Consider the following 26517-nt stretch of genomic DNA (forward strand, 5'->3'; position numbering starts at 1 on the left):
GGAAATGAACTTCCTCCGAAGGGTGACTGGCCTCTCCCTTAGAGATAGGATGAGAAGTTCAGCCATCCGGGAGGGGCTCAGAGTAGAGCCATAGAGAGTGATGTGCTCCTCCACATCAAAAGGAGCTAGCTGAGGTGGTTCGGGCATCTGACAGGGATGCCTCCTGAGTGCCTCCTGGGTGAGGTGTTCCGGGGATGTCCCACTGGGAGGAGGCCCCGGGGCAGACCCAGGACACGCTGGAGAGATTATATCTCTCGGCTGGCCTGGGAATGCCTTGGTGTTCCCCCGGAGGAGGTGGCTGGGGAGAGGGAGGTCTGGGCTTCTTTGCTTAGGCTGCTGCCCCCGGATAAAGCGGAAGAAGATGGATGGATGGATGGATGGATGGATGGATGGATGGATGGATGGATGGATGGATAAATACTATTACATATATATGGCAGTGTTAATATTACATATAAAATTAAAGATGACCCAGTGGTGTGGGGGTTAGCACTGACACCTCACAGCAAGCAAGTCCTGGGTTTGAGGACATGTTCTGTGTGGGTTCTCGCAGACTTCTTCCCACAATTCAAACACATGCCTGTCAGGTTGATTCTAAATTAGCTGTACATGTAAATGGTTGTCTGTTTCTCTGTGTTTGCCCGGCAACAGTCTGTTGACCAGTCCAGCTGTGATGGGGTGAAAGGTGGGATATGATAAGCAGTCAAGAAAATGGATGAATATTAAAAAACTGGTGAGTCTTAGGTCTTAGAATAAAACATGTTTTTTAGTACAGAAATGACTAACCAACCTACTTAGAAAACCACTGACGACCTGCTGTAGTGACACATGTCATCACAGTTGCATAAGACTGGATAAAGTTTATTTATACCAAAAGGTAGGAAATTAGTGTGCTACTGAAGCCAAAACAGACAACCTGTACAACACAGCTTGAATAAACAGGACCTATTATGTTTTTGCTTATCTTTGTTATACACTGAACGTTATGGTAAATGGGGGTACATTAAACATGACGTTAGAATAAGGTTAAAACATGTGCAAGCAGTCCATGTGAGCCCAGGTCCCAGGCAGTTTTTTCCTCTCCTGGATCTACATGATGTCATGTAAAGCAGATCATCCATACCAATCAGAAGAAAGGCCCAGTAGAAGATAAAAGAGGATTATTTTGAATTATGAATCACGCAAAGTTTCTCTCGTAAACTTAAAGAAAAAAGTATAAACCTGGAATTAGGTATGATGGAAGTTTTACTTTTATAAAGTTTATCTCAGCACGTCTTTATCTTTAAAGCAATCCTCACAGTGATGTGTAAAATACAACAAGCAGAACTTTACACTGTTGTAAAGCCTATATCTTAGCTCTCATTAATGGGCTGATTGATCCAGATATTGATTGCATTGGATCTATACTAGCACAATAGGATTAATACTATGTTTCTATCCTTCAAGTTGTGTATGCAACCCAATGAATTCTATTAAATTAATGTTTTGGGGAAAATAAACAAATATACTTCAAACTGGTATTTATTTGGTGTTGGATCGATACCAACTGCTCTTCTTTACTCACCCTAAATACCACTCTTTTGAGCCAAACAAAGCAGCTCCACTTGGTGTCCACATGCGAAAACACTGTTAAGTTAACACGCTGTACGCGGCTGCAGATGGCATCGTAGGTGGCAGTCTGTAAAGTGAAGACATCAAAGCCAAAGTTAAACCGTACTGCGGATGTTCGTTAATATCCGGAAACAGAAGCTCAGCGAAGTTGTTTAAAGCCTTTAAATGTGAAATAATAAGGATTTGTAGATGTAAACAAAAATACGTGGCTATGATGGTCCAGCATGCAACGTAAACAGTGAGTCTTATTGTTGAAAGTGAAAGTGGTGGATTTGAGAAACAGTTTGTACCCAGAGGTGAGCAATGTTTGGAAAGATTTTAATGGGGTTGATTTCAACATTACCCAGCTTCACGGTGAAAAACAACTTGCAAATCTGTGGGGGTTGGGTTTATTTTGTTCACAAGTGTCGGCTCACTAGTTTGTAACCGCCCTTTAACGCATCACTCCTCAAGCCCTTCCTCTTTGAACTCTTCGGAGTTTCCAAGTTTTCACCTCTCGAAATTTAATCTGTGTGATTTCCAGGATATCTCAACGACCTCATACGTGACGGGAACATCGTTCAGCAAGCGCAGAGCACTTTCACTGACAATATGTGGCTACCGTGCGGTTGCACTTCCAAGTACGTCGCTTCTTCTTTCGCTCGTCGGATTCTTGCTTCTTATCTCCATGTTTCGGGTCGAAGTCGGTGCAACGTCGCGGCGTTCATGCCGGAGGCTGCGGGCTTAGAGGGGGTGTCGGGCCGCGCGGCGCTGCGGGAGTTGTCCGTCTCCAACAGTGAGAGCTTCTGGGCCGCTGTGGCGCGCCACAGGCTCTGCTGGAGCACTCCTTTCCACACCGTGCAGGACTGTGACCTAAGCCGAGGCAAGATCAAGTGGTTCGAGGGAGGAAAGCTGAATGTGTCCGGTGAGATTGCGTCCACTTTTAAGTAGAATACAATAAGCATGTCTGGCATCGCACAAAGTTTTCTGTGCTCCCTTTATGTTGAGAAGCAAAGCCAGCTACTACTGTGTGTATCTGCACATACAGTATCCTCATGGCACTGTGCTGATTAGTACACAAGGAGACCTCTGTCATCGTGCTTCCTTCCGGACTCTTGCAGTGAACTGCTTGGACCGCCATGTGCACACCTGTCCTGAGAGGGTGGCTCTGATCTGGGAGAGAGATGAATGGGGGTCAGAGATGAAGTACACGTACAGGTGAGTAGTTTGGAGTTGGTGTTGCACTGATGGTTCTGGTTCCTGAAGTTCATGAGCACGTGTTTGCAGAGAGTTGCTGGAGATGACCTGTCGACTGGGCAATCTGTTAAGGCGGCATGGTGTGAAGAGGGGGGACTGCGTCACCATCTACATGCCTACCTGCCCGCTGGCCGTGGCGTCCATGTTGGCCTGTGCCCGCATTGGTGCAGCCCACAACGTGGTGTTTGCGGGCTTCAGCGCGGATGCCCTGGCAGAGCGAATCAGGGATGGTGAGATGTTATCATTGAGCTCCTAAAGCTGCCTTAGAGCTGCACCTGTCAACATTTTAATATCACAGCGGAGCAAATGACATCATGTGCTGTGCCAGTAGGCACTACTCATCGACCCAATCTGTAGTTCCCCTCAGCAAGGTCCCCCAATGTTTTATACTTAATCATTTTTGTGATTTTAGTTTTGATTCTTCATGCATGATTTTGCATCTGTCTTATTAAATGGCTCTAAAAACTAGGAATCAATATGTAACGTATGTCTTTAGGGGCAGGGCAGGATGTTTACATTTATAACATTACATCAAATAAGTCACAAAGTTAAAGACACTGAGTGAAGTGATCAATACTGATCATACTGCAAACCGAGTGCAGTGGTTAGCTGTGAGACTTTGGGTCCTAGCATCCATACTGTTACCCATGCTGCCCACTTAAACACTGTAGTCCATAGACTCCCCACATAACAGCCGCCTACCAACTGAGCATTCAAAATGCAGCTCACCACTCTACAAAAACTCCCTTTGTCTCAAGGAGCATGGCAAACAGTCCATGGCATTGAAACAGCTCCCCCAGTTCCAAGAAATCTGACTGAGGAATCATTCGAAGAAACCTAGTTCTTAAATCAAGAGGCCCCACAGTGAAGGGAAACAGGTTGCAAAGTGCAATCATAGTTTAAGGCAGCCATAAGGAACTTATTAATTAACTACCAATGTCTCAGTGTAAAACAACCCAGAACACCTGCAAAGGGGCCATGCCTATACCCCAAACATCAGAGCTTTTTGGAAAACATCAGACAGGCGATTTTAAAACTGTTTGTTTCTTTGTGTTATTTATTCTTTCTTTTTTTTTTTTTTCAACTTCTTGCAGCTCAGTCCAACACAGTCATCACAGTGAACCAGGGGGTCAGGGGTGGTAAGGTCACAGAGCTGAAAAAAACCGTGGACACAGCAGTGCAGAGCTGTCCGACAGTAAAGCAGGTTTTTGTTGCAATGAGAACAGACAATCCGGTCACCATGACGGCCAGGGACATTGCCATGGAGGAGGTGAGGGAGCAGAAAGCCAATCAAATCCTTAAAATCCAAATATAAGCTGTAGAGGGCGAATTGGGTATTTTTGAACAAATAACCGAAAGAAGAAAAATCACAGTAACTCATGTGAGTTTCTTTTAAATCTGATCAGTAACTAAAACAATCAATACTAGCATGTGCATTTTGCATCTTATATTGCATGTGTTTCCTCTTCATTTTTTGCAATTAGATCACAAGTACATCTGATATGTTTTGTTTGCAATGAGCAAACAAAACATTAGAAATGAGAAATTAAGAGATTTCACGCTCATGTGTCCTGACGAACAAGGACCTAAAGTGACTCTGGCTGAACAGCTGGAATATGTATGTCTATGTTAGCTCTTGAAACCAATTTTCTTAGCTAGCCTCTGCTAAACTAATCAGGAGATTGACTAGTGACTGTCATATATAACAACTGTGCACAGGCTCTACTGACCTCCTGGCACAGTGACAGATACAAAATCTAAACACGGGTTGTTGTGTCTTCTTGTGATCTGGCCTTAAAAATATAAATGGTGTGGTAACTGTGTTTATTCACTGCATCGTACAGGAGATGCTAAAGGAAGATGCTGTGTGTGAGCCAGCTGTCATGAACAGCGAGGACGTCCTGTTCCTCCTTTACACATCTGGCAGCACAGGGAAGCCCAAAGGTCTTGTCCACACGCAGGCTGGATACCTTCTGTATGCTGCGCTCACACACAGGGTAAACAATCACTGTTTTCGTTATCGGCAAACACAGTGTTTAGCTCCCATTTTCCAACAAAGGCCATAAATGACAAAAATGTGATGTCTAATTCCGTGTGACTATGTGTGAGAGGAAATCTCAGCCTGGTTTGCAGCACATTAAATGAGGAGGTTCTCTGAAATGTTTTTTGCATGATGGGACAGTTCAAGATTTTTGTTGTGTTCAGAAGGGTCAAATATTAGTATAATATTGAGCCACGTGGTAGTGAATATTCAAAGTATTTTTATGTTTTTGTCTCGTCTAGTCCTCTAATTATTCCCTGTCATCACCAGTATGTCTTCAGCTACCACGATGGTGATGTATTTGGCTGTGTGGCGGATATTGGCTGGATAACGGGACACAGTTATGTGGTCTATGGGCCGCTGGCCAACGGGGCAACCACTGTGCTGTTTGAGAGCACTCCTATTTACCCAGACCCAGGTATGAACATGATTACAACAAAATGGAAATTATGATTTGAGGTGTCCAAATACACTATCACAAAATAAAAAGTAAAATGTTTCTTTGATGGAAAGACATTATTGTAAATTTTTGTGTTTAATGATAGTTTAAAAGTGCTCCTATTTCATGCTATGTATTGTTTTAAAGAGAGATCAACTGAAGTTGAACTAGTGCTGGGGTGTACCTTTGTGTAATTCCAGATTGCACCACAAGATGGTGCAGCAAACTGCCGTGTGAGGGATTTATGATACCGTGTTTGCGTTTCTTTGCATAAGTTTATGACTGTGCAGAGTGAAGGATTATTGATATGCAGTCATGTGAAAAACCAGCAGTGTGTAGCTTCCCATGGTTGACACCGTATGCAGGTTGAATGCTGATTGGCTGAAAAGTAAGCCAGAACAGGAAGTGATAGCCGAGTGTCTCACATGGTGGGAGAAGCAGCATGAAAAGTGATTGGTTTAACACTCGGTTCTTTGTTGGTTATGGCTTGCTGAAGGACTGATAAAAACACAAACACGAGTAGGTGCAGACTGTTTGTGACACTGCCCCCTGGTGACAGTAAACAGCTACAACATGTAGATGACAATCTGCAAAGTTTTCCATTGTTTGAGCCGTTATTGGCACGGAAAAAAGCATCTTCAAGTGATAGGTTTTTAAAAAGAAATATAAAAAAACGTTTAAGGGTTCGGTTTTTAGGCTACTGCTTTATCCTAAATTTAAAAAATAAATCAACATTTTGCCTTGTTCACAGGCAGATACTGGGACATGGTTGAAAGACTCAAGATCAACCAGTTTTATGGGGCCCCTACAGCAATCCGCCTGCTGCTGAAGTATGGAGATCAGTGGGTGAACAAGTACAACCGCTCCACCCTCAAAACCCTCGGGTCTGGTATGTGAAACAGGACGCTTAGAAAGAATAAGTATTTTTTCACCTGGTTCTCATTTGTGTAGCAATAGACATGAAGCCATGAGGCAGTTATAGACAGAGAGTTGCTGTGTAAAAAAGTTTTAAGCCATCTCTAATTTCTTTGTGTTGAAAGAGACTTTCCAGCATTTTTTTTTCTTGAGCAATAGTTCTTCAATATTTCTGAAGGTCTTTTAAAGCTTTTCTTTTGATACTGGCTGCTTTTTCACTTATTTTCTGTCCGGGCCTTGTACCTGACAATTCTTCGAGGAAATTTTCTTTTTTGGTTGTTTGTTTCCTAAGCCATTTAACACTGCCCTATAACTCATTTAACTATAAAATGGCACAAAACTCATTGGATGAACCAGTTTTGCGTCTAAACATAACAGACAACTTAGAAAGAGCCGATTTTAAATTGTATATTTAGGCACTTTGTTACTAGCAGCCTGTCACAAAAAAATCTTTTGTCCCAATTTCTTTGTTCAAATCTAAAATGCCAACTATAACACACTTTGACGGGTATAAAATACTGTTTTTCCACCAACAAGATTACTCATAAAAAGCTATTAGCCAATAACTTGCCAAATCTTAGCATGGTGTGTAGTGTGTCCTCCTTAAGTAAGTCAAGACGAGGGGAAACACGGAGAAAAGGCTCAAGTTTGCCGAATGACTCAAGAGCTGGACTGAACCGGTCTGCTCCCAAAGAAAGTCTGGCTCCGTGGAAGCAAATTGTAAAGAAATGACAGGTGGCTTAATACTTTTGCACAGTACCGTATGATTTAAGCTATTCTTGTCTGTCTGCAGTGGGCGAGCCGATCAACACCGAAGCATGGGAGTGGTACCACAGAGTGGTCGGGGACGGACGCTGTCCTGTGGTGGACACCTGGTGGCAGACCGGTAACTGAACACACAGAAGTGACGGGTTTATTCACCACATTTTACAACACTACACCACATTTTACAACACTACACCACATTTTACAGTAGCACAAACTCAGCTGGATACTTCAGAAATTTAAATATTAGATTATTGGAAAGAGTAAAGTTACAAAGTTCTGTATTTTTTTTATTTTTATGCAGCTGTCTGCATAAAACAACCAAAGAGAGTAAGGCTGGTTAAAATACCAGTGAGTCAGCTGGACCCTGGTGTCCTAAGTTATTTGCAGTTAATAACTGGTAATTATTAACAATCAGTGGATTGAAGTTATTGTTTCTTGCGTAGCGATGTGATTACAGCACGTTTGAGAGAAATGGCGAGAATCCCAGCCTGTAAAGAGCCGTTCATCATACTTCTCAAATGATGTATAGAACAATGACATACAGATGTGTAGAGTTTGAGGTTTTTCTTCTCAAATAATTTGTACGCCCTTCACTTTCCTTTATGTGTTTGTAGTGCTATATTGCTGTTGTCAGGTTCATTAGTGCTGGAAAAACTCAGTCATCACCTAACCAAGCATGGTCTATAAATGTTATATAGGGTGTGAGTGTATAGTCTGTCCTACTCTCCTTATATTGCCCTGTATTCTCTAACTGATCTGTAGTAATTCCTTTTTTGTGCTCACATTGAATTTTCATGCTTCATGGCGAGTCTTAGAACATTCCTCATTCCTAATCCTTCCACAATGGGAACTTACTGTAAGGTCATGAACTCCTCCTCAAACACAGCCACGTCTGCAGACACTAAAACAGTCCATCTTAAAGGGGAGAGAAGCTGCCTGAGTCCCTGTAGCAATAACAGTGTTATGTAATGTGTGTGTGTGTGTGTGTGTGTGTGTGTGTGAGACCGAGAGGGAGAGAGACATTTTCTCTTCTCTTAGGAGTTAAAAATCAAACCACATGTTTTCTTCTCAGACTTAAAGATTATTTCAGAAGTGGTTCAGGAAACCAAAGGAATGAGATTTTTTTTTTAAAAAGAAAAAAAAGAAGAAAATTCAATGGCTTTAACACTCAAGTCATCCACCACCAAAGCGGGGATAAGGACATTTAGATCTGAAGAGGATGCACTTCTCCTGTGTACTAGTCTGTGGTGCCAAACCAAAATCATGTGACTCCAGCAGTGAGTATCCAAACGTAATAACAGGTTGGACTCACAAAATGTTAGGATAAACGTCACGAGTCTCAGTTTGACCAATTTATTCTGCTCACGTCAACAAACACGCTAACTTGTCTGCCTTGTGGCCTTACTTGGAATGCTGAGATCAACCTTTCCCACACAGCGGTCTCATCAGCCCGCCTACGCTCGGTTCTGTAATTCTGGCAGATATCAGTACAAAAGTGCTGCTTTTGTACATCCTTCTTGTTTGTGTACACACAGTTAAGACACACTTGCAGTGCTGTGGAAAAAGTATTTGCCCCCTTCCAGATTTTTTTTTTTTTTACCTATTTGAAACAATTAAGTGCTTCAAATAATTAGACAAATTGTAATATTATACAAATAAAACCATCATAAATACAAAATGCAGTTTATAAATTATGACTTAATTTATTAAAGGAACAAAGCTATCTAAAGCTATCTGACCCTGTGTTGAAAAGCAATTGCACCCGGCTTGTTAAATCATGAATTAACTGTGATTAACCTCATTTTTTGGAAATGCACTTTGTATTTACCCTCAAGGTAACTTTGTCTAATATTAAATTGTTTGATCTAAAAGATGTAAGTGTGACAAATATACAAAAAACAGACAAACAAACAAACAGGAAGCTAGGATGTAGCCAGAACTGGTTTATCAGGCAGGCACTGCTGCTTCATCCTATTTATTATATTTTATTTTAACCTATTAAAGCTCCAAACCAAAATGTGCTCATAAGTTTTCTTTTCTACTCTTTCACACAATTGCTTTTTTATCTTTATTTTCTTTTACATAGGGTTATCAGAAGGTAGCAGAAACATCTACCCCCTTCCTTTTTATTGGTCAGTTGTGGCAGTTAGCTTGTTTCGGCAGCAGGATGCACATGTTGTGACTGCAGAATTTATGCAGAAGTTTCCACTGGAAAGAAGAACTTGCAAAACAAACGTGTCCTTCAGCGTTTGATGACTGAAAGACTCCAAAATGCTGCACAAGTGTAGCATTGGATGGGACATAATAACATCATGTTAGATAATCAGCTGATTTTGCTAATAATATCAGTTATCTCTTCATTAGATTGCGTAATGACCTAATGGTGCAGAGCAGGGTTAATTACCATACAAATGGCAAAAGTCCATAATTAATTGACGATAATTAAACATTAGAGCATCATGAGCTTGAGAATTACAGACACAGATATGACCTAAATACCCTACTTCTGTAAAAAGGATTATGTTGTTATGTTATTTTCATGGTGCGGTGTTTTCAATTAGGGCTAAGTGGCATTATTCATAAATGCCATTTGGTTGATCTGGAAGCAAGTAGCCTGTTTAGAGAGGAAAATGGATTTTGAGCCGTTGCTGGCGTACAGCCTCCATGTAGGATGATCCAGGACTGGAGAGGTGAGAGGACAGAGGATGATGGGAGGTTGAAAAGTAGCTTAAATCAGCGCAAATGAAGGGGGAAAATAACTATGTATTTAAACTTTCAGACACATGGTGCCATCTAATCACTGGAAAAAGAGATAACAAAGTTGTGTCCAAAGTCAGCAAAATTCAAACTGGAAGCCGGGCTTGCTGTCTCTGGTTTTTATACTTAACTGCCTGTGTGCTCGACCTGGACTGTTTTTGTTAATCACATTGTTTCTTGGGACTGTGAAGCAACAACTCTCACAGTTACAGCTGATGTAAACAGGATGGCAGTGGCTAATGCTATTGTCGAATCATCTGTTGTGTCCTACTTTGTAGAAAGTCCCCTCTGTTGCTACCAACACCACCAGGAGGATTACCAGAGGTCCCTGATGTCCACGCAGACCTAATAGCATTTAATTTACTTAGTATGGCTGTAATTCCACAATCTACATCTGTAGCAATGAGAAGGGCTTACAGTAGATTCACAAACTGCGATTTATTGAACTATGACAACATGTATGGGAATGCAGTATATTAGGCAAAAACAGAGTTCGTACAAGTGATATGACCGCCTTTATTCTTCAGTTCTTCAGTTCACAGCCTGAACTCTCTTCGTCAAACTTTCTTCTTGGATGACATTCAAAGCTTTTCTTTAGATGTCGGCTGCCTTTTTTCTGCTGTCTGTTAAGATGATCCTACATGCCTTCAATAATGTTGAGGTTTCCCTTCCTCAAGAAGGACCTCTTGACATTCAACCTTCCACTTAGACCATTTTTTAAAATCCAGGTGCTATGTCAGGTCTTCCTTTTGAATTTCCTCAATTTTTTAAAGAACATAATTCACGTCATGGCAATAAATATCAGGTTTTCAGCTAATAACTCTTTGGGAGTTTAAAAATGCTGTTTTGTGTGTGTCAAAGTGTGTTAACTTTGGTATGCTGCTACTAAAAAGTGCCTAAAATTGGTTCTTTGTCTGTTGTGTGTAGACACAACACTGGTTCATCCCTTGAGTTAGGAACCTTTTATGCTTGAATGATTCATAGATCAGTGTTAAGTGGCTTAATAAACAAAACAAAATCCTCTGAGCAACATTAAATTGGCAAAAACTGTTTAAATTAATGTGGCTAAGCAGAGAAATACAATGTATACTGAACACATCGCTGGGTGCGGATCCTTGGGGAACATCTCTACCAAGTTTCAAATAAAATTTATAATAAAACTAATAATAATTGCCATAGCTAACAGCGGGATGTAATTTATTCCTTTGTACTATTCAATTTACTAAATGTGTCTGTCTGGAAAGCTTATTAAAGATTTTTATATACACTAACCAGTTGGCTTTGGGCTGAGTGTGAGGGACAGGGCAGAGTAATATGAAGGAAAAATGTTGAAATATATTTACACTTTACTCGCTCTGCTCTGTTCTCAGAGACGGGTGGCATCTGCATCGCACCAAGGCCATCAGACCCAGACGCAGAGATTGTCCCAGGAATGGCTATGCGACCCTTTTTTGGCATTAACCCGGTGCTTATGGACACTGAGGTGTGTGTGTGTGTGTGTGTGTGTGTGTGTGTGTGTGTGTGTGTGTGTGTGTGTGTGTGTGTGTGCTGTTCCTGCAAATGTTGGATGGCTGGGAACGACCTGGGAGATGGGGTCAGATTAGGATTATAAAATAGCCACCAGCTGTGTCACTTTTGATACTCCTCCCACTCCCACGATCAGGCCAAGTGTGTGCATGCCAAACTCCCTATTAAAAATCTGTCGCTCTGTTTTGTGCTGATTGAGGTTGCTTTAGCATTTGCAAAGCACAGATTGTGCTGACAGTTGGAGTGATGTCCCTGAGCCAGTCTTTTTTTTTTCTGCTTCTCATAACCAAAACATAGCAAAAAAAAAAATCATCCAGTGAGCTAAATGAGGCTTAATGTAGCGTTTCTGTGTGTCCTAGGAATGGTTTAGAAGTTTTGTAACACTGTTTTCTGGTTAACATTGTTTTTGGATTTCTTCAGGGCGAAGTGCTGACTTCCAACAACACATCCGGAGCCCTGTGTATGGCTCAACCTTGGCCTGGTATGGCCAGAACCATTCATAAAGACCACCAGAGATTTATTGACACATACTTCCAGCCTTATCCTGGTACAGTTTTACGAGTTCAGGAACAGACCGCCTCTGTTTTCTTAATGTCTGTTTTCACATAAAGAGAAATGTACGGTCTCTAAATCCTTCTGTACTGGTGCACATAATATAGGTTACTTCTTTACTGGTGACGGTGCCTATCGGTCTGAGGAGGGGTACTACCAGATCACTGGCCGCCTTGATGATGTCATTAACGTGAGCGGTCACAGGATAGGGACAGCAGAGATAGAGGACGTAGTGGTAAGGCCAATAACTGATTAACTTGAATGTCTTGCATTTCAAAAGCTCAAAGATACCTGATTAAACAAGGTTCACAGCTCTGAGTTTAAAAAGCGAAAAACACGTCATCTTTAAAGTTGAGTCCTTATTAAGCTCACAATGTATCTTTCTCTGGGAGTCCCAGAGCAATCTTCAATTTCTCTGTAAAACTGACCTGACTTTTATGTTGAGGAGCATCACTGCTAATGGGAGCATGGTCTGGCTACAGCCCACAGCCTAAATAGTAATGTGCTGTAGAGCTCAATTATCAGCTCATCACTTCGCTGATGTTATAGGTCAATATTAACTATTTGCCCATCTATAAATATTGGCATTTATAACGGTCAGAAAAAGAAAACAAAAGAAGACGTCCTTCAAACATGTTGTTGACATTGCACACTATGTCCACCAGAGGGCAATCTTCAACTTCTCAGTTGGAAAGTAGAAGTGGGCGGAGCCAAAATGAGTAAATAAATTACTACATATTACAAATGTTATAAATCTGTTCAAGTTTACTGTATCTGAAAGAAAAAACATATTGGCTGATGTATCAGATGCACTATATGGTTGTTTATTTTTTTCTTTAAATCGATAGTTTAATGCCTTTCTAGAAGAACCACAAAGTATGAAGATGCTGAATTTATCCTGTTTGTGACTTCTGTAAACAGAATCAGTGTCCTGCAGTGGCTGAATCTGCTGTCGTAGGGTATACACACAGCATCAAAGGACAAGGTAAGAAACTCAGCACAGTTCCTTTCAGTGTAAATCAGTCAGCAATGTGTTTTGCTAAATGTAGCAGATAAATGTGTGATTTTTGCATCGTCAGGTGTCTACGCCTTTGTGGTGCTTAAAAAAGGCATCGATGTACAAGAGGCAGACTTGTCGAGGCAGCTAAATGGCATGGTATCTGAAAAGATCGCCAAGTACGCTTCTCCGGATTTCATCCAGGTAATTTTGTAGTGCTGACTTGCACATGCTGGCAGTCATGACTGACTTTATGTAATAACTTCTCATTGTGTTGGTGTTCGTCACAGTTTGCCAAGCGTCTGCCAAAAACCCGCTCGGGTAAGATAATGCGACGGGTGCTGCGTAAAGTTGTGGAGAGCGACTTGGAGGGTTTGGGCGACCTCAGTACTCTGGATGATCCTGCAGCAGTTCAGGAGATCATTCAAGGTCACGAGAAACTCTTGAGTAAAAATGGACCATAAGGTGTTTTCTGAAGGAGAGAAGAGTGCACATGGAAAGCTTGCATGTTGCACTCCATTTTCATGAACCAGACCTGTGCCTTTGTATGAAAACATATTTTTAATAGCCAGATCATTCCGATAGGCTCTTTTAAAATCTGTCTACATTCTCAGATAAACCAGACCCACAAAACCTTTAAAAAGTTCCCACCTAACCTCCCAGAACTTTTTACCAAATAATGTTATTTAATGAAGCCAGATGAAATTTCAATTTTTGTACTATTTTACAAGTTATATCCCCTTTAAGAAAGGGAAACATGGAATTTTCAGGGTTGGAAAAACAAATGTCAATGTCAAATTTGACAATTTAAAAACTGCAAACGAGTTAATTTTACACAAAAATTCAAACTCTAAAGCCAAAATCTTGTTTTTGTTCAGCACAATTTTTCTAACCTTGAGCTTCAATGTCACAAGAGGTGGTATAGAGTCAGACAATAATTTGGTGCAATTTTTTTCTCTATGACACAATAACAGGAAAAAAGCATTGCTTGGTGATAATTTGCTACAGAGAAGCTCAAAATGTGAACTTTAGGTAAACTTTAAAGGGTTGTATCACCATATGGGATTAGAGTCTGGCTGAAAGAATTTACTACATATGAGAGGTCTCTTTTTAGCCACATTTTGATAGGATGATTTTTCTATCAGTGATTCTTTGGCTCAAAACTAATTTTCTATTGTTTCAAATTTCATATGTCAGGTAGGAGATGGCATGTGATGGCTCAAAAATGCTAGAAGGAATAATGTGAATTAAAAAGCACAAAATGTTGATGTACTTCAAGCTGGGATCATAGTATGAAGGTATAATTTTGCTTGCCTTCATGAAATATATCAATTTTCATGTGAGCAGACATCCCGACATTTCTTAGTAGGAATTAAAAAGAATATTGTGTGAAAGTCTGTTTATTACACAGTAATAACCCTTTTCCCATTGGAAATGTTGTACACTAAGCTACTGTAAAGTCACATAAATGCATTAAAGATTTACAGTTGTTTTTGTTTTTATCTTAAAATGTGAACTTTATGTGGGACCAGAACTTTGAGTGGTGTGACACACAAGCCTTCTTCAAACTATTAAAGTACCTCTGTTAACAGAACAAAGTGTGCTGTCTGAGAGCACTGGAATGTTAGCAAGTGACACGGCGAGGACCCTATATTTCCTTATTCCCACACTGATTGATGATGTTGAGTCAATCGTATATAATTTAATACAATGTAATCACAGCCTTACAGTACACCCCACATCTATATACCTTATCTCTTCAGCATGTGTTCGATTATTATCTTTTTCTTAAAAATATTTAGATTAAAAGCACCGTCTCCACTGAAGACCAGGTCAGTCTAGAAGCTGCCATTTTTGGGGATAACAGATGGCGTACACAAAAGCAACAGAACCAAGAAGTGATTGGGTGAAATTCCAGTTTTCTTTTTTAGTCCACACACTAAAAATCAAAAGTTAATAGTGGATTAGTTTGATTGATTTGGTTCTAGGAAGAATTTTTACACTCTTCTAAAGACACTGTGTAAACATAGACACTGGTTAAAGCATTTCAAATAGATGGCCGCAGTCACATTGTTTCATCTCTGAGACTGAGGTTTCCGCTAGCTCCTTTTAACTTTGTTAACTCCCATCGGCCTTCTCCACACAGCTTCAGCTGGACATCATGGTACTGGGAAAAACAAAGTTTCACATAATGTAGTAACAGTTGGACAGATCTGAGAACAAGGTAAGACAAGGCAGGTGAAACTAAGCCACAAGAATGTATTGCTGATCAACTTTACTCTTTTTGGAGATGTGGAAGAGTCATACAAAGCAACCCACTTACTGGGATTTGGCTCAACAACAGTGACTAAAGCAAACGTTTTGAGTGTGCAGGCTGTAATTTCCACCAGTTATCCTAACTGGAGTCGGGATGTTTGGCCTACCTTCTCCAGGCTGCTGCGATGTCCCAGACTGACCAAAGTCATGCCCAGCTGTTTGCAAGTTCGGTACAGCTGTGCTTCCGCCTCCTCGGTCAAAGCACTAGTGGCTTCATCTAAAACTAAAGTTCAAACACCAGAAAGTTGCAGACTAGAACACATCAGTCCAGTAAACACAGCAAACAGCCTCAGCTCACCTGAACCACACATTCAGCACAACTAAAAACCTCATCAGTGCATGCATGTTTTCTTATGAGATTCTCTAGTGAGTATCCAGAGGAGCATACTTGCATATTTGGGCTGTAGGTAGAAGAGTCGTGCAAAGGAGAGACGCTGCATTTCACCTGGAGACAGAACATCATACCTGCAGAGAACAAAAACAAGCTTGAGGAAGTATTACACAGTTTTACTTCTTTAATTGTTTCTTACCAGTTCCAATCCACTTTCTCATCCAGCCCGCCCGTCCGTTTCAGCAGACTGGACTGCACACACATCAAGGTTTTATTTAGCATGAGTGAAAATGAGAAGTAATTTCATGAAATAACATGCATTGGAGATGAAAGCAGAATTTATCTCACCACTCCGGCTAGTTCCAAGAATTGTATAATTCTGTCATCATCCACCGACCCTGAAAACATGACATGTAATTCTGGTTTTTCTTGATTTCTCTACAGCGCTGCCATTTATTATCAACGATCCTCAGTAAAATAAATACGCGCGCGCATACGTACACACAATATATTTGTAAAAAATAAAAATATGTTGATTCTGGATTCGGTTGAACAGCTCATTGCTAAAGAGGTTAATTTACAATAGAAGATCCTGAGGTACTTAAAGAGGGCTGAGCTTTCTTCTTAACAACTTAAGAACTTGTAGAATTAAAGTGTAGTGGAAATTCATGTACTCAGAAACATGGAAACTGTTGTCAAAGAGCACAGACAAACTGTCCTGTGTAATCAGTCAAAAAAAAAAACTGCAGGGAATGCATTGATGGGAACTGCACGCTAACTGAAAAGAAGTCTCTGCAGCAGATAGTGAGGACAGCAGAGAGGATCATTGGAGGCCCTCTCACATCCATCTCCCAACTCTATGACAGACACATCATCAGACGTACGAACAGCATAGTGAAGGACACTTTCCACCCCTCACATGCACTGTTCTCCCTCCTTCCATCTGGCAGACGGTTTCACAGCATTAAAACCGTAACGACCAGAATCTGCAAGAGCTTCTTCCCCCAAGCAGTCAGAGCCCTCAACTCACTACCATAAAAGGACACTGATACAAACATACACCTCTACAAACACCTTACAATACTCATCAAAAGACTCAAAAACAAAAACTTCCACAAATCCACTACAAACTGGACCTGGGAACAATATGCTTATTTGCACACTCAGTCACACAGTTCGGAACACACATCTAAATTATATTATATTTGCACATTTTGCACGTCTTTGTCAATAATATCCTGACAATAACTTGAAACTGGTATTCAATACCTACTGCACATTCCACTTTGTATTGTCTCTGTCCTGTCCTTGTTTATCGTACAGTTAATATTGTATAGTTACCATTATAGTATTGTATAGAATTGTATAGTTAGTAATTAGTACCTTTTTAGCCCTAATTTTACCAAAACCTAGCATGTTATTTATTTGTAATTCCTAGTTTTATATCTCTTGGAGATATATCCTTTATATATTTATAAATGCACCATGGGGGTTTAGGGTGAAACAGCATTTTAGTACACTATATACTGTGTATACTACTGTACTGACAATAAAGCTTCCTTTGCGTCTTGCTGAAAGACGCAAAGGAAGCAAAAGGAACTAAGTGCAGTGCTGTCCTGCCTGCCACCGACAGCATTTGTAGCAAAGATTACAACAAAGGAAAGGCCCAAACCGCTGAGCAGCTGAGACACTAAGTGGCACAGGGACAATGAGTCCTTCCACATTCAAAACTGCAGCAACCGTTCTCCCCAGTTTCGACACACTTAAAGGTGTTGTTTTAAAAGAAAGGCAGATGTAACACAGTGATGAGCTTGCCTTTGTCCCAACAAAATACACCACACACACAGATTAACTAATAGAGTAGTTTTCCTCTGGCTAATTAGCTGTTGATCACATTTAATACAATACCTGATGCAGGGTAAATATCCTTCAGTGGGTAGATCACCTGTTGGAAACAAGTGTTTCAGTAAATGACCAAAAGTTTTTCTTTTTTTTTTCTTCTTCTTTTTTTTTTTAAAGATATAAACATATCAGCGCTTTATATAAAAGACAAAATTTGTAGAAAAACAGCACAATAAGAAGAGACCTGCTCACGCAGAGTGCCATCGGTCAAGTAGGGTTTCTGTGGCAGGAAGAGCGTTCCTCTGGGCCCAAAGCAGGTGGTCATCTGGACAAAGCCTGAGGAAAAATGAAGGACAGACAGCTGAATGAATGTATTTGTGCTTTACAGTTTCTATTTGATGGCTTTACACTACCTTCTCATATCTCTCCCAATCAAAATAAATAAATAAACAAAAACAAGCTAGTAAATTTATTTACCCCCATATTGTGGCTTTTTAAAAACATAAAATTTAAAGTAATGGAACCTTTGTTGTTGCTATTGTTCCTCAAGTCAGTGAAGTGGAGTACTGATGAGTTCTCAACAATACATGACAACATCCGTGTAAAACTATGATCTGTTTTTCCCATCATTCTTAGTCCCCCCCCCCCCCCCCCCCCCCATGTTATGCATTGTTATTATTGCCCTTTTTTGTGCCGTCTTCGCTTCTCCTGATTTGCTAAAGATATGCTGCTGAGATTATCCTCACACAAACATCTCTAGGCTTTACAGAGAATGATAAAATTTTAAAAAAAAAATTGAGAGAAAATATCCCATGAGCAGCAGCTCTCTGGGTGAAAATGCCTTGTTGATGTCAGAGGTCAGAGGAGGGCCCTTCCTCTTTGGGTCCCTTAGTACCAACTAAGCATCATTTAAGCACCACAGTCTACCATCTCCATCCCTATATGATCACAGTTTACCCATCTTCCAATGAAACTTGTTCCAGCGAGATAATTCACCACGTCACAAAGAACAAATCATCTCAATCTGGTTTCTTGAACATGAAACCTTGTAATAAAAAAAGATCAAATTAAGCCAAACAGTCTCAGTTCTTCTGCTCTCACCGCTGTGTGCTTCCCAGAGACGGCTGAGGACCCGCAGCAGTGAAGTCTTGCCGGTGCCCGTGTTCCCCACCACCAACAGATGAGTTCCCTGGCTGATTTTCAGACTCAGATCCTCCACCAGCAGCTCGTCAGAGAAAGGGGATTTGTATGAAAGATGGTCCACGATGAAGGCCGTGTCCACTGGGCCTGCGTGGATGTTGAAGTCACTGTGTGGAGAGGTGGTGATGTGTGATGTAGTTGAGGCTCAGAGGTTTTGTTATAAACATGAAGTTTTACCATCTTCTTTTCCCGTTTCCATTTCTGTATGTTTAATGTAATCTAATAAATTCTCCTCACATGCAGCCTGCTTCTTAAATCATCACACTGTGCTTCTTTTTTTAACGCAGCAGAGAATAATGTGCCCACACAAACCTGTCAAAGTCGTAGCTTTCTCCTGACGCTGGGTCGTAGTCGCACTGCTTGCGTAGGATGTCATCCATCACCTCCCTCAGCTCCCCAATCCTGACCGCAACACACACACACACACACACACACACACACACACACACACACACACACACACACACACACACACACACACACACACACACACACACGGTTATGGAAAGGTGGACGGTATACACAAATCCTGCTGTCATCATTTGTCCTCAAAGAGGTGAATTTAAGTATGCAGCCTGATACCTGTGGGTGTATCCAGCCACATCTGACAGAGTAGTTGACAGGTCTATTAACTGCGTGAAACCATTTATCAAGTAGATGCACACAAAGGCGTTCTGAATGTGAACAAGGAGAGGGAATAAGAAGCAGAGAGTCAATAAGAGACAAGGTTTGTTTGTTTTTTCAAAAGGTCTGCATGCACAACAAAACATTCGGAAGTCAAATCTGTGTGCAGTGCAAGAGATGGCATTTACGTTTTTGAGGGGATAAAAAGGATTTTGGTGCCACCTAGTGGGTAAACTACTAACAAACATGATGGACTTCCTCTTTCAGCCCCACTATAAGGAAAGCATTAGGACAGTGTGCACTCATGCAATTTTGGATTTTATCTTCTAATTTAGTACTGATGTCATCAGGTTAAAATATGCACAGATACTCAGAACTATCTGGCTCCCACATATTGAAGTAGCCACTTCATTAGGTACACTTGTTCAGCAGCTTATTATTGCAACTCTTGAAATAGCCAATCACAAGGCAATGCTTTTAGACGTGCAGACATGGTCAAAACATCTTGCTGAAGTTTTAGCCAAGCATCAGAATGAGGAAGAAGGTGGATTTGAACATGGGATGGTTCTAGGTACCAGACTGGTTTGTGTGAGGATTTTACAAACTGTTGCCTCTGCTGAGATTATCCTCACACAAACATCTCTAGGCTTTACAGAGAATGATAAAATTTAAAAAAAATTGAGAGAAAATATCCCATGAGCAGCAGCGCTCTGGGTGAAAATGCCTTGTTGATGTCAGAGGTCAGAGGAGGGGCCTTCCTCTTTGGGTCCCTTAGTACCAACTAAGCATCATTTAGGCACCACAGTCTACCATCTCCATCCCTATATGATCACAGTTTACCCATCTTCCAATGAAACTTGTTCCAGCGAGATAATTCACCACGTCACAAAGAACAAATCATCTCAATCTGGTTTCTTGAACATGAAACCTTGTACTCAAATGACCCCTACATTCACCAGATCACAACCCAATAGAGCACCTTCGGTATGTGGTGAAACAGGAAATCCATATCATGGATGTGAAGTTGACACATCTGCAGCGACCGTGTGATGTTATCATTTTAATATGGACAAAGATCTGTGAGGAATGTTTCCAAAACCTTGTTGAATCTTGCTGAAACTTGTTGAAAAAATGAAGGCAACACTGAAGAAAAAAGGGTGTCTAACCCAGTACCAGAAAGGTGTACCTAATAAGGTGGCTGGTACTTTTACATTTATTGAGGTATTAGGTTATCATGCAACATAATACAAATGGCTCAAACTGCTGCCTAACCAGGACGTACACAGTTCCTTTTTTTAATGGTTTATATAGCTCTGTTTTAAGTTCTATTCTGACATAAATAAAAAGAGGCATTTAAATAAAAAAGACATAAAACATGTCTACCTTGCTGATGAGAGCACTAAGTTCACCAGGAGTGAGGCTATCATAAACACCACTAAAAATGGGAATGGCGATTATAATGTAGCTCAGGAATCCTCCAAGGTAGTCAAATGTGTTCACTCCAACTGTGAAAGGAGACATTACAGGTTTAGAGGTTAAGTGTACAAAGTTGTGTTATATAAGCATGATAACAGTAAGGTATAGAACTTTCTTACTATAAAGCCAGAGCTCTTTGTTTATGAGCCTCTTTTGAGTATACAACAGAGCCTGCAGTCTGCGGTCCGTCCTCATGAGCTCCACTTTACCAGCTCTGCAAGTAGAGACAGGCGGATTTTTTCTCTCCATTTTGTTCTCTGGTTTTATTCGATTTCTGAATAAGCTCTATCAATACATCTTATCAATACAGGAAGATAAACTCAAACTGTCTGGCAACAATAACAGCCACCTTTGCAGCATCAGCAATGTTGTGGTTGTGTCTCACCTGTAAAAAGCTGCAGACTCTGCATTGACACGGATTTGCATGTGCTTGAATCTAGACATGAAAAAAACATGTGTGATAAAAATGTGCATCCTTACTAGACTACCCACAACAGTATATTTGCATGATTCACAGTTCAAAGCAATGTGGATGAACAGCCTCTCAGTTCATCCACTGTAGGAACAGCCGCACGTTTCACATGTCATGTAATGCTTCCTTCTGCACAAAATAGACCTACAGAGCACAACCTACTCCACAGTTTGTGTTCCTCTAAATTCGATGGTGTTAGATATCACCATACAGGTTGCATTAAACATATTCCTTCAGCAGATAATCTGGATCACACTTACAGGGTACTGTAAATAAAAGAATCTGTGAAAACGTGCCACTTCCAGATGATTTCAAACAAAAAGTTGTGAGTTTAGCAAAAGTTAACAGGTTAAAAGAGAAAGCCACCACACCCTCATGACACTGAAAACTCTTTAAGATCAGTTTCCCTCAATAATCCACCAATCTCACTTCATAGTATACCCCTCAGGAGGCTTCTGTTGTCTACTCTCACTGATTTCATAAAGATCTGAATCTGACTGTTTAGAGCAGTGTGAAACCTGAGCTGGTGGCTCACAGAGATCATGTGTACCCTGAACTCATTATTTGAGGATTTCTCCATGTTTAATATAATCATTGCATGCTGTTGTGACAGTATACGCATGACAGGAAATAAAAAAACCCATAAAAGATCCACTTTAACAGAAACCAGTTGATCTGTTCCTCTCTGAACACAAAGGGAGGCTGTTTCAGCTTGTGATAGATTCTTCTTTTAAAAAAAAAAAAACAACAAAAAACTGATGCATATCCTGTGTTACACAGAAGGCATTGCGCCAAAGCCTACAGTTATTTCCTTTTAACAGAACCCAAGTGTCTTTGACCACAAATACAGGAAGGATTTGTTTCAAACAAAGCTGGCAGAATACCCAAAGACTCTGTTAGAGGTTAAATCAATCTGCTGTTAGCACAAATTTACAAACTTAGAAAGGCTGAACCTACCTGAAGTCTCCCTCCAGTTTCTCTTGCTCAAAGAGAGTTGACACAATCGGCCCCATGAGGATTTTATTGGCAATAGTCCCGATTACAAAGTAACCAAAGATACTCACAGGACCAATCCAGCCAGTGCTGCAAAGCAAAGCAACTTACATCAAAATACATGGAAACAACACAACACTTAAAGTGCACACAGTGATATTCAAAGAGTCATTTTGCTCCTTTTACAGCTCACATTTAACCTTTTTCCTCTCTGGAGGCCAGCATATCGAGTCCAGGCTGTACATGTTATATAAATGCAACCAGCGCCATTTTCAAAGGTCACCACGTATGGCACGAATACAACAAAGACCACCTGGTATTACTACAACTACGGCTGATGTAGAATTTGTTGAGCCCAGGATTTTTTAGAAAGGGTTAAAGGGGTCTGTTATTTTTACAAGGCTGTTATCTTCTCTCTAACTGACAGTTTTTGATAAAGTGGAAGCAAACGGTCATTTTTCACTAGATTTTTTCCAAATCTTACTGCAGTCTGATGATAAGGACAAGAAGCTTTATTGTATGTCAGAATATGCTTCCCATCCATAGTAGAGGTTGTTCTTTTGCCCTCACTGTTTTGCAGCCTGTTACTAAATTTGAGGTTGTTCTTTTTTTCCAGCTGGAAATGTCAAAAAGGGCTTAGGGGTTAACAAAAAGCCCCAATTTAGCCTGAATTTTAATAAGGTCAAAGTTGCAGCAGACCTTTTGTAGAGCACATGTAATGCTTTAAATGACATATAACAGGTATTTATTCTTCTAACTTTCTAATTCCATCCCTTGTTTTATGTACTCTGGACCTCTCTAAAGGACAGATATTCAGAAACGTGGCTGTAAAACTGTGGCACCCCAACATAGCTGAATGATCTCTACCACAGTGTGTGATGGGGTTGATCATACAGCACAACGTGCTCACCTGTGAAAGCAGTGGTAGGTGTAGTAAGTCAGGGTGAACGGTGAGATGATCAGGCGACTCGCCATGCTGCTCATCTGCTTACACAACCTCTCTGCATCCTGACTGATCCGCTGGTCTCTGCCCACAACAACGCAATTAAACAACGACAGCAAAACATTTTCATGCATAACAATGCACCAACCAGGAAATGCATTCATGCTTACGGGTTGTCTATGTCCTCTCTGAGCACGTTGAGCGTGTAGTAGACTCTTCCCTGGAAGTAGGCTGAATGGAGGCTCTCTGTTAGCGTCTTCCTCCAGCTGACATACATCTGATTGCAAATGTACTGGTCAATACTTTTCAGCTGCATGGGAGGGGAACAACAAAGAAGGGGAGAGAGAAAAAGTAACAATAAGTGACAATAACTTAAATAAAGATGTTATAGATCAGGAAAGACCTGCCACAGAAGTTCCTTTAAAAAGCAACATGATTAAATAAGCTGACTAAAGTTAGTTTCTTAGGTTCAAAATCCAAGCAAACACAATCAAAACCAAATGCATGCGGCTATAAAATGGTTATGTCAGGTTGTCCTGACCTTAGAAAGTTGCTACTGTTACAGCATCAATCCAAAGGTGTGATGCCATGCAGTAAAACATAAGAAACTATTTATCAAACTTTTGATTTAGGTATTTGAAATGCGCATCTGAATGTAACAGATAATGTACACTACTAAACAGGTTTTGATAAATAAAGTATATGCAGTTGCAGAGACTTAGTGTTAATCTTATAAAAACTGTATATTTCACAAACCAAACCCGCACGACTCGCATTAATTAATTCGATCCCAAAAGGAGAAACAAATCCCTTTAGGCTTGCTTCAGGAAGTGCATCCGGCATAAAAAGGGCGCCAAATCAAACACAGAACTACCACTGCGGTGACCCCTTGCAAATAGGAGAGCAGCTAAAAGCAGCTATTTCTGTTTCCTTAAATCCTTAAATCTACGTATTTCATTTAAGCGTTTAAAAGGGAAAATGCAGTTTGACATACTTCTGATACAGTGCGTGAAACTGTTATGCTGCACACAGAGTTTACACCTATTGTTAATTTCCAGCCCTTGTCAGGCTAAAATCACAATACACTATAAATACAAAACTACCATAAATACACATATCAGTAAAATATACAGTAGTAAAAGAAAGATGCAGAAAATTAACATTATTTCCAAATGTGTGAACAGCAATTAAATTATCATATAAATGATTTAAATGACTACACCTATACCAATCAATATGAGATGGCTTTCTACTAGAGCTTTAATTTGACCAGGTATGCGTCTCATTAAAATTAAAAATAATTTTTTTTCAGGGGCGACTCGGCCAAGAAAGCATAAACAGACATACTGGACACGCGTGAGACAGCGCATCTGTAGGGTGTTAATCTTATTTGCTTTGCAGGATAAATGCTACTGTGTTAGTATGTTGACTTCTGTCGTTCCTCTGCTACTTTAACTTACTGTGGAGTTGAATAAAATGAGCACCATGGCAGTGCCCACCAGACTCCTGAAGCCTGAGTAATTTTTGTCTGCCAGCACATTGTAGAAGTGGCTGGGGAGGACTCCCACCTGGTAAATGATCAGCTGCTCTGATGACAGAAAAACACGTGTTAGCACACTGTATGGTGAGGAAGGAGTCAGTTCAAACAGTGACTCATAAAAGAGCAAAATGATTAGCTAAAGGTCATCAAGAAAGAGACAAAGCCTCCTGTGGTCAGGGCTCATTTGACTGCAGTCAATGCAAGCTTTCTGATGCTATCAGAAGTTCCTCAAAGTTAGACCACAGTCATTTTACAGTTTCCTCCTCTTTTTGTTCTATTACACTCCTCCAGCTGTTACCTGCCAGAGTAACGCCCAGCAGCGTCCCAAACATCAGGACACTCTGACTGGTCCATGATGGGAACAAGACCTTCTGGATGCTGCAGAACCTCTGCACAAACCTCCAGTCTAACTGTGGCCTGATTTGTGTGAACAGACAGAGAAAGAGTGGAAATTACAAGATATTTTTGAATGACCTTCACTCCTCATTCCCCAGCACCACCTTAAAACCCAAAGAGTGCGGAAAAGGTTCCTACCTGTCCCTGCCTCGAAGATTTGTCTTTTCCAAACGAGGCATGAGCGCGGGCGGCAGAGGACTTGCTTATGTAGACAAAACTTCACATAAGTTGTTCGTGTGTCATAAAAGCCGATCCAGGCGGCAGGTCAAGGTAAACTAAGACGATAAAACACATTTAATAAAATAAAAACATTCAAGTACAGTAAGATTTTTGCATGAAAATACAAAACGACACAAAAAAAGCATTAAAATCAAATCTCAACAGTTGTCTTGAAGAAGAAAAAAAATGCTGAAGTGCTAGGTCATTTTTCCCGTACATATCATACGAGCACGTCGTAGTTTACCTTAGCAGCAGGAAAACGTTTAACTGTTAGCGAGGAAAGTTGGAAACAAAATTCAACGAAAAATATCTAAAATAACTACCTCACTTACTGCTGTCACGGCTACATTAGTTAGCCAACACGTCATATAACCTTAATGTAATAAATCCTGCTATCCTGCTGCTCCACTGTGAACCACAGGAGTAGAGGAAAAAAATGTTTTGGACGGTGACTGTCAAACTACGGACTTCCGGATTATCAGGTGACCCACAGTTTTCAAAATAAAAGCTCAACTAGCTTTTAGGCGGAATTTTTAAAAATAGTGAAAGCGATTCTACACGATTGCACGTGCACTATATAATTAGTCTATTTATTTTTTATTTTAAAAAGTATCAAGCGCCAATTTGAGATGTACAGAACATTTATTCCTGGAAAAAAGCAAAAAATACTTCACAGGGACACCTAGGTGGGAATAAAGCCTAATCACACTCCATCCTGCTTTAGGTTTTTTTAGATTCACTTTTTGCTGAAAAAGAGGTAATGTACAATTAAAAGATAATGTACAATCATATATAAAGGCTTTTCCACTACCATCTCAGGTGAATGGAAAAATTAAAAAAACAGAGAAAGAAAATAAAAAGATGTAGCTGCAAGTCAGTCTTTAAAATAATTTAACTATATAAACATAGAAGCAACTTAAAAATTCTGTTTCTGGAATAATATTTAATTATGAAATAACTGTAATATGGCACAAAAATAAATTGCTTCCATTGTGGAATGACAAGTTAACAGTCACGTTCGGTGAAATTCTTCTATTTTTCCTGAGAGATGATGTCTTGAGAGCCTTCAAAGTAATTTCAACAGAAATCTAAGATTTTACAGTCTCTAAGTGCATATGTCTTCTTCTTTTTTGTCCATTTGGCCACAATGTTAAAAAACACAACACACTAGTATAAAAATCCCAGATGCACTAATGGTTTCCATCAATTTTCTTAACTGCTTATCCAGATCCATGTTGTGGCCATCACTGGGTGAGAGATGGGGTACGTTGTGGACAGGTCTCCCATCTATGTTGTGAGTGGCTTCACCTGAATTTATTTAT

At 40.4% G+C, this 26517-nt stretch overlaps 2 protein-coding genes across 7 annotated transcripts; one reads left to right on the forward strand and one right to left on the reverse strand.

Annotated features, from left to right (window-relative positions):
- Window positions 1–1621: 1621 nt before the first annotated feature.
- On the forward strand, window positions 1622–14237 carry LOC146501601 (acetyl-coenzyme A synthetase 2-like, mitochondrial). Of its 3 annotated transcripts, XM_085134355.1 has the most exons (15): window positions 1622–1907; window positions 2135–2515; window positions 2712–2808; window positions 2878–3077; window positions 3942–4117; window positions 4692–4844; window positions 5159–5306; window positions 6079–6216; window positions 7036–7128; window positions 11138–11250; window positions 11715–11841; window positions 11954–12081; window positions 12768–12831; window positions 12926–13047; window positions 13134–14237. In XM_085134355.1, exons 2-15 carry the CDS (start codon window positions 2203–2205, stop codon window positions 13305–13307), a joined length of 2046 nt encoding a protein of 681 aa, XP_084990481.1. In that variant the 5' UTR covers window positions 1622–1907; window positions 2135–2202; the 3' UTR covers window positions 13308–14237. The 3 variants fall into 3 exon arrangements, with proteins under 3 accessions (XP_084990481.1, XP_084990480.1, XP_084990482.1); XM_085134354.1 differs by lacking the exon at window positions 1622–1907 and having other exon boundaries at window positions 1958–2515; XM_085134356.1 differs by lacking the exon at window positions 1622–1907 and having other exon boundaries at window positions 2397–2515; window positions 2639–2808.
- abcd4 (ATP-binding cassette, sub-family D (ALD), member 4) lies at window positions 8147–25681 on the reverse strand. 4 transcript variants are annotated; one of them, XM_085134360.1, is made up of 20 exons: window positions 25528–25681; window positions 25115–25251; window positions 24879–24997; window positions 24501–24628; window positions 23211–23350; window positions 23008–23124; window positions 22062–22187; window positions 21018–21068; window positions 20752–20846; window positions 20540–20661; window positions 19115–19206; window positions 18845–18934; window positions 18434–18639; window positions 17577–17668; window positions 17399–17435; window positions 15839–15888; window positions 15690–15742; window positions 15548–15624; window positions 15267–15382; window positions 8147–15010 (listed from the first exon to the last, which is right to left on the reverse strand). In XM_085134360.1, exons 2-20 carry the CDS (start codon window positions 25153–25155, stop codon window positions 14909–14911), a joined length of 1854 nt encoding a protein of 617 aa, XP_084990486.1. In that variant the 5' UTR covers window positions 25156–25251; window positions 25528–25681; the 3' UTR covers window positions 8147–14908. The 4 variants fall into 4 exon arrangements, with proteins under 4 accessions (XP_084990486.1, XP_084990485.1, XP_084990483.1 ...); XM_085134359.1 differs by having other exon boundaries at window positions 25519–25681; XM_085134357.1 differs by having other exon boundaries at window positions 25440–25681.
- Window positions 25682–26517: the final 836 nt, after the last annotated feature.

This window comes from Neolamprologus multifasciatus, chromosome 15, assembly GCF_963576455.1.
Source record: "Neolamprologus multifasciatus chromosome 15, fNeoMul1.2, whole genome shotgun sequence".
Taxonomy (NCBI): Eukaryota; Metazoa; Chordata; class Actinopteri; order Cichliformes; family Cichlidae; genus Neolamprologus; species Neolamprologus multifasciatus.

Bases quoted from the DNA above. Each gene is read 5' to 3' on its own strand.
- LOC146501601 (XM_085134355.1), top strand. From the start codon at position 2,203: ATGTGGCTACCGTGCGGTTGCACTTCCAAGTACGTCGCTTCTTCTTTC. The intron at 2,516-2,711 runs GTGAGATTGCGT...GGACTCTTGCAG, and splicing joins AGGAAAGCTGAATGTGTCCG to TGAACTGCTTGGACCGCCAT. The intron at 6,217-7,035 runs GTATGTGAAACA...GTCTGTCTGCAG, and splicing joins CCTCAAAACCCTCGGGTCTG to TGGGCGAGCCGATCAACACC.
- abcd4 (XM_085134360.1), bottom strand. From the start codon at position 25,155: ATGCCTCGTTTGGAAAAGACAAATCTTCGAGGCAGGGACAG. The intron at 24,629-24,878 runs GTAACAGCTGGA...TTCTGTCATCAG, and splicing joins GCTGGGCGTTACTCTGGCAG to AGCAGCTGATCATTTACCAG. The intron at 15,383-15,547 runs GTATGCTCCTCT...TTTGAACTTTAG, and splicing joins CCTACAGCCCAAATATGCAA to TTTTAGATGAAGCCACTAGT.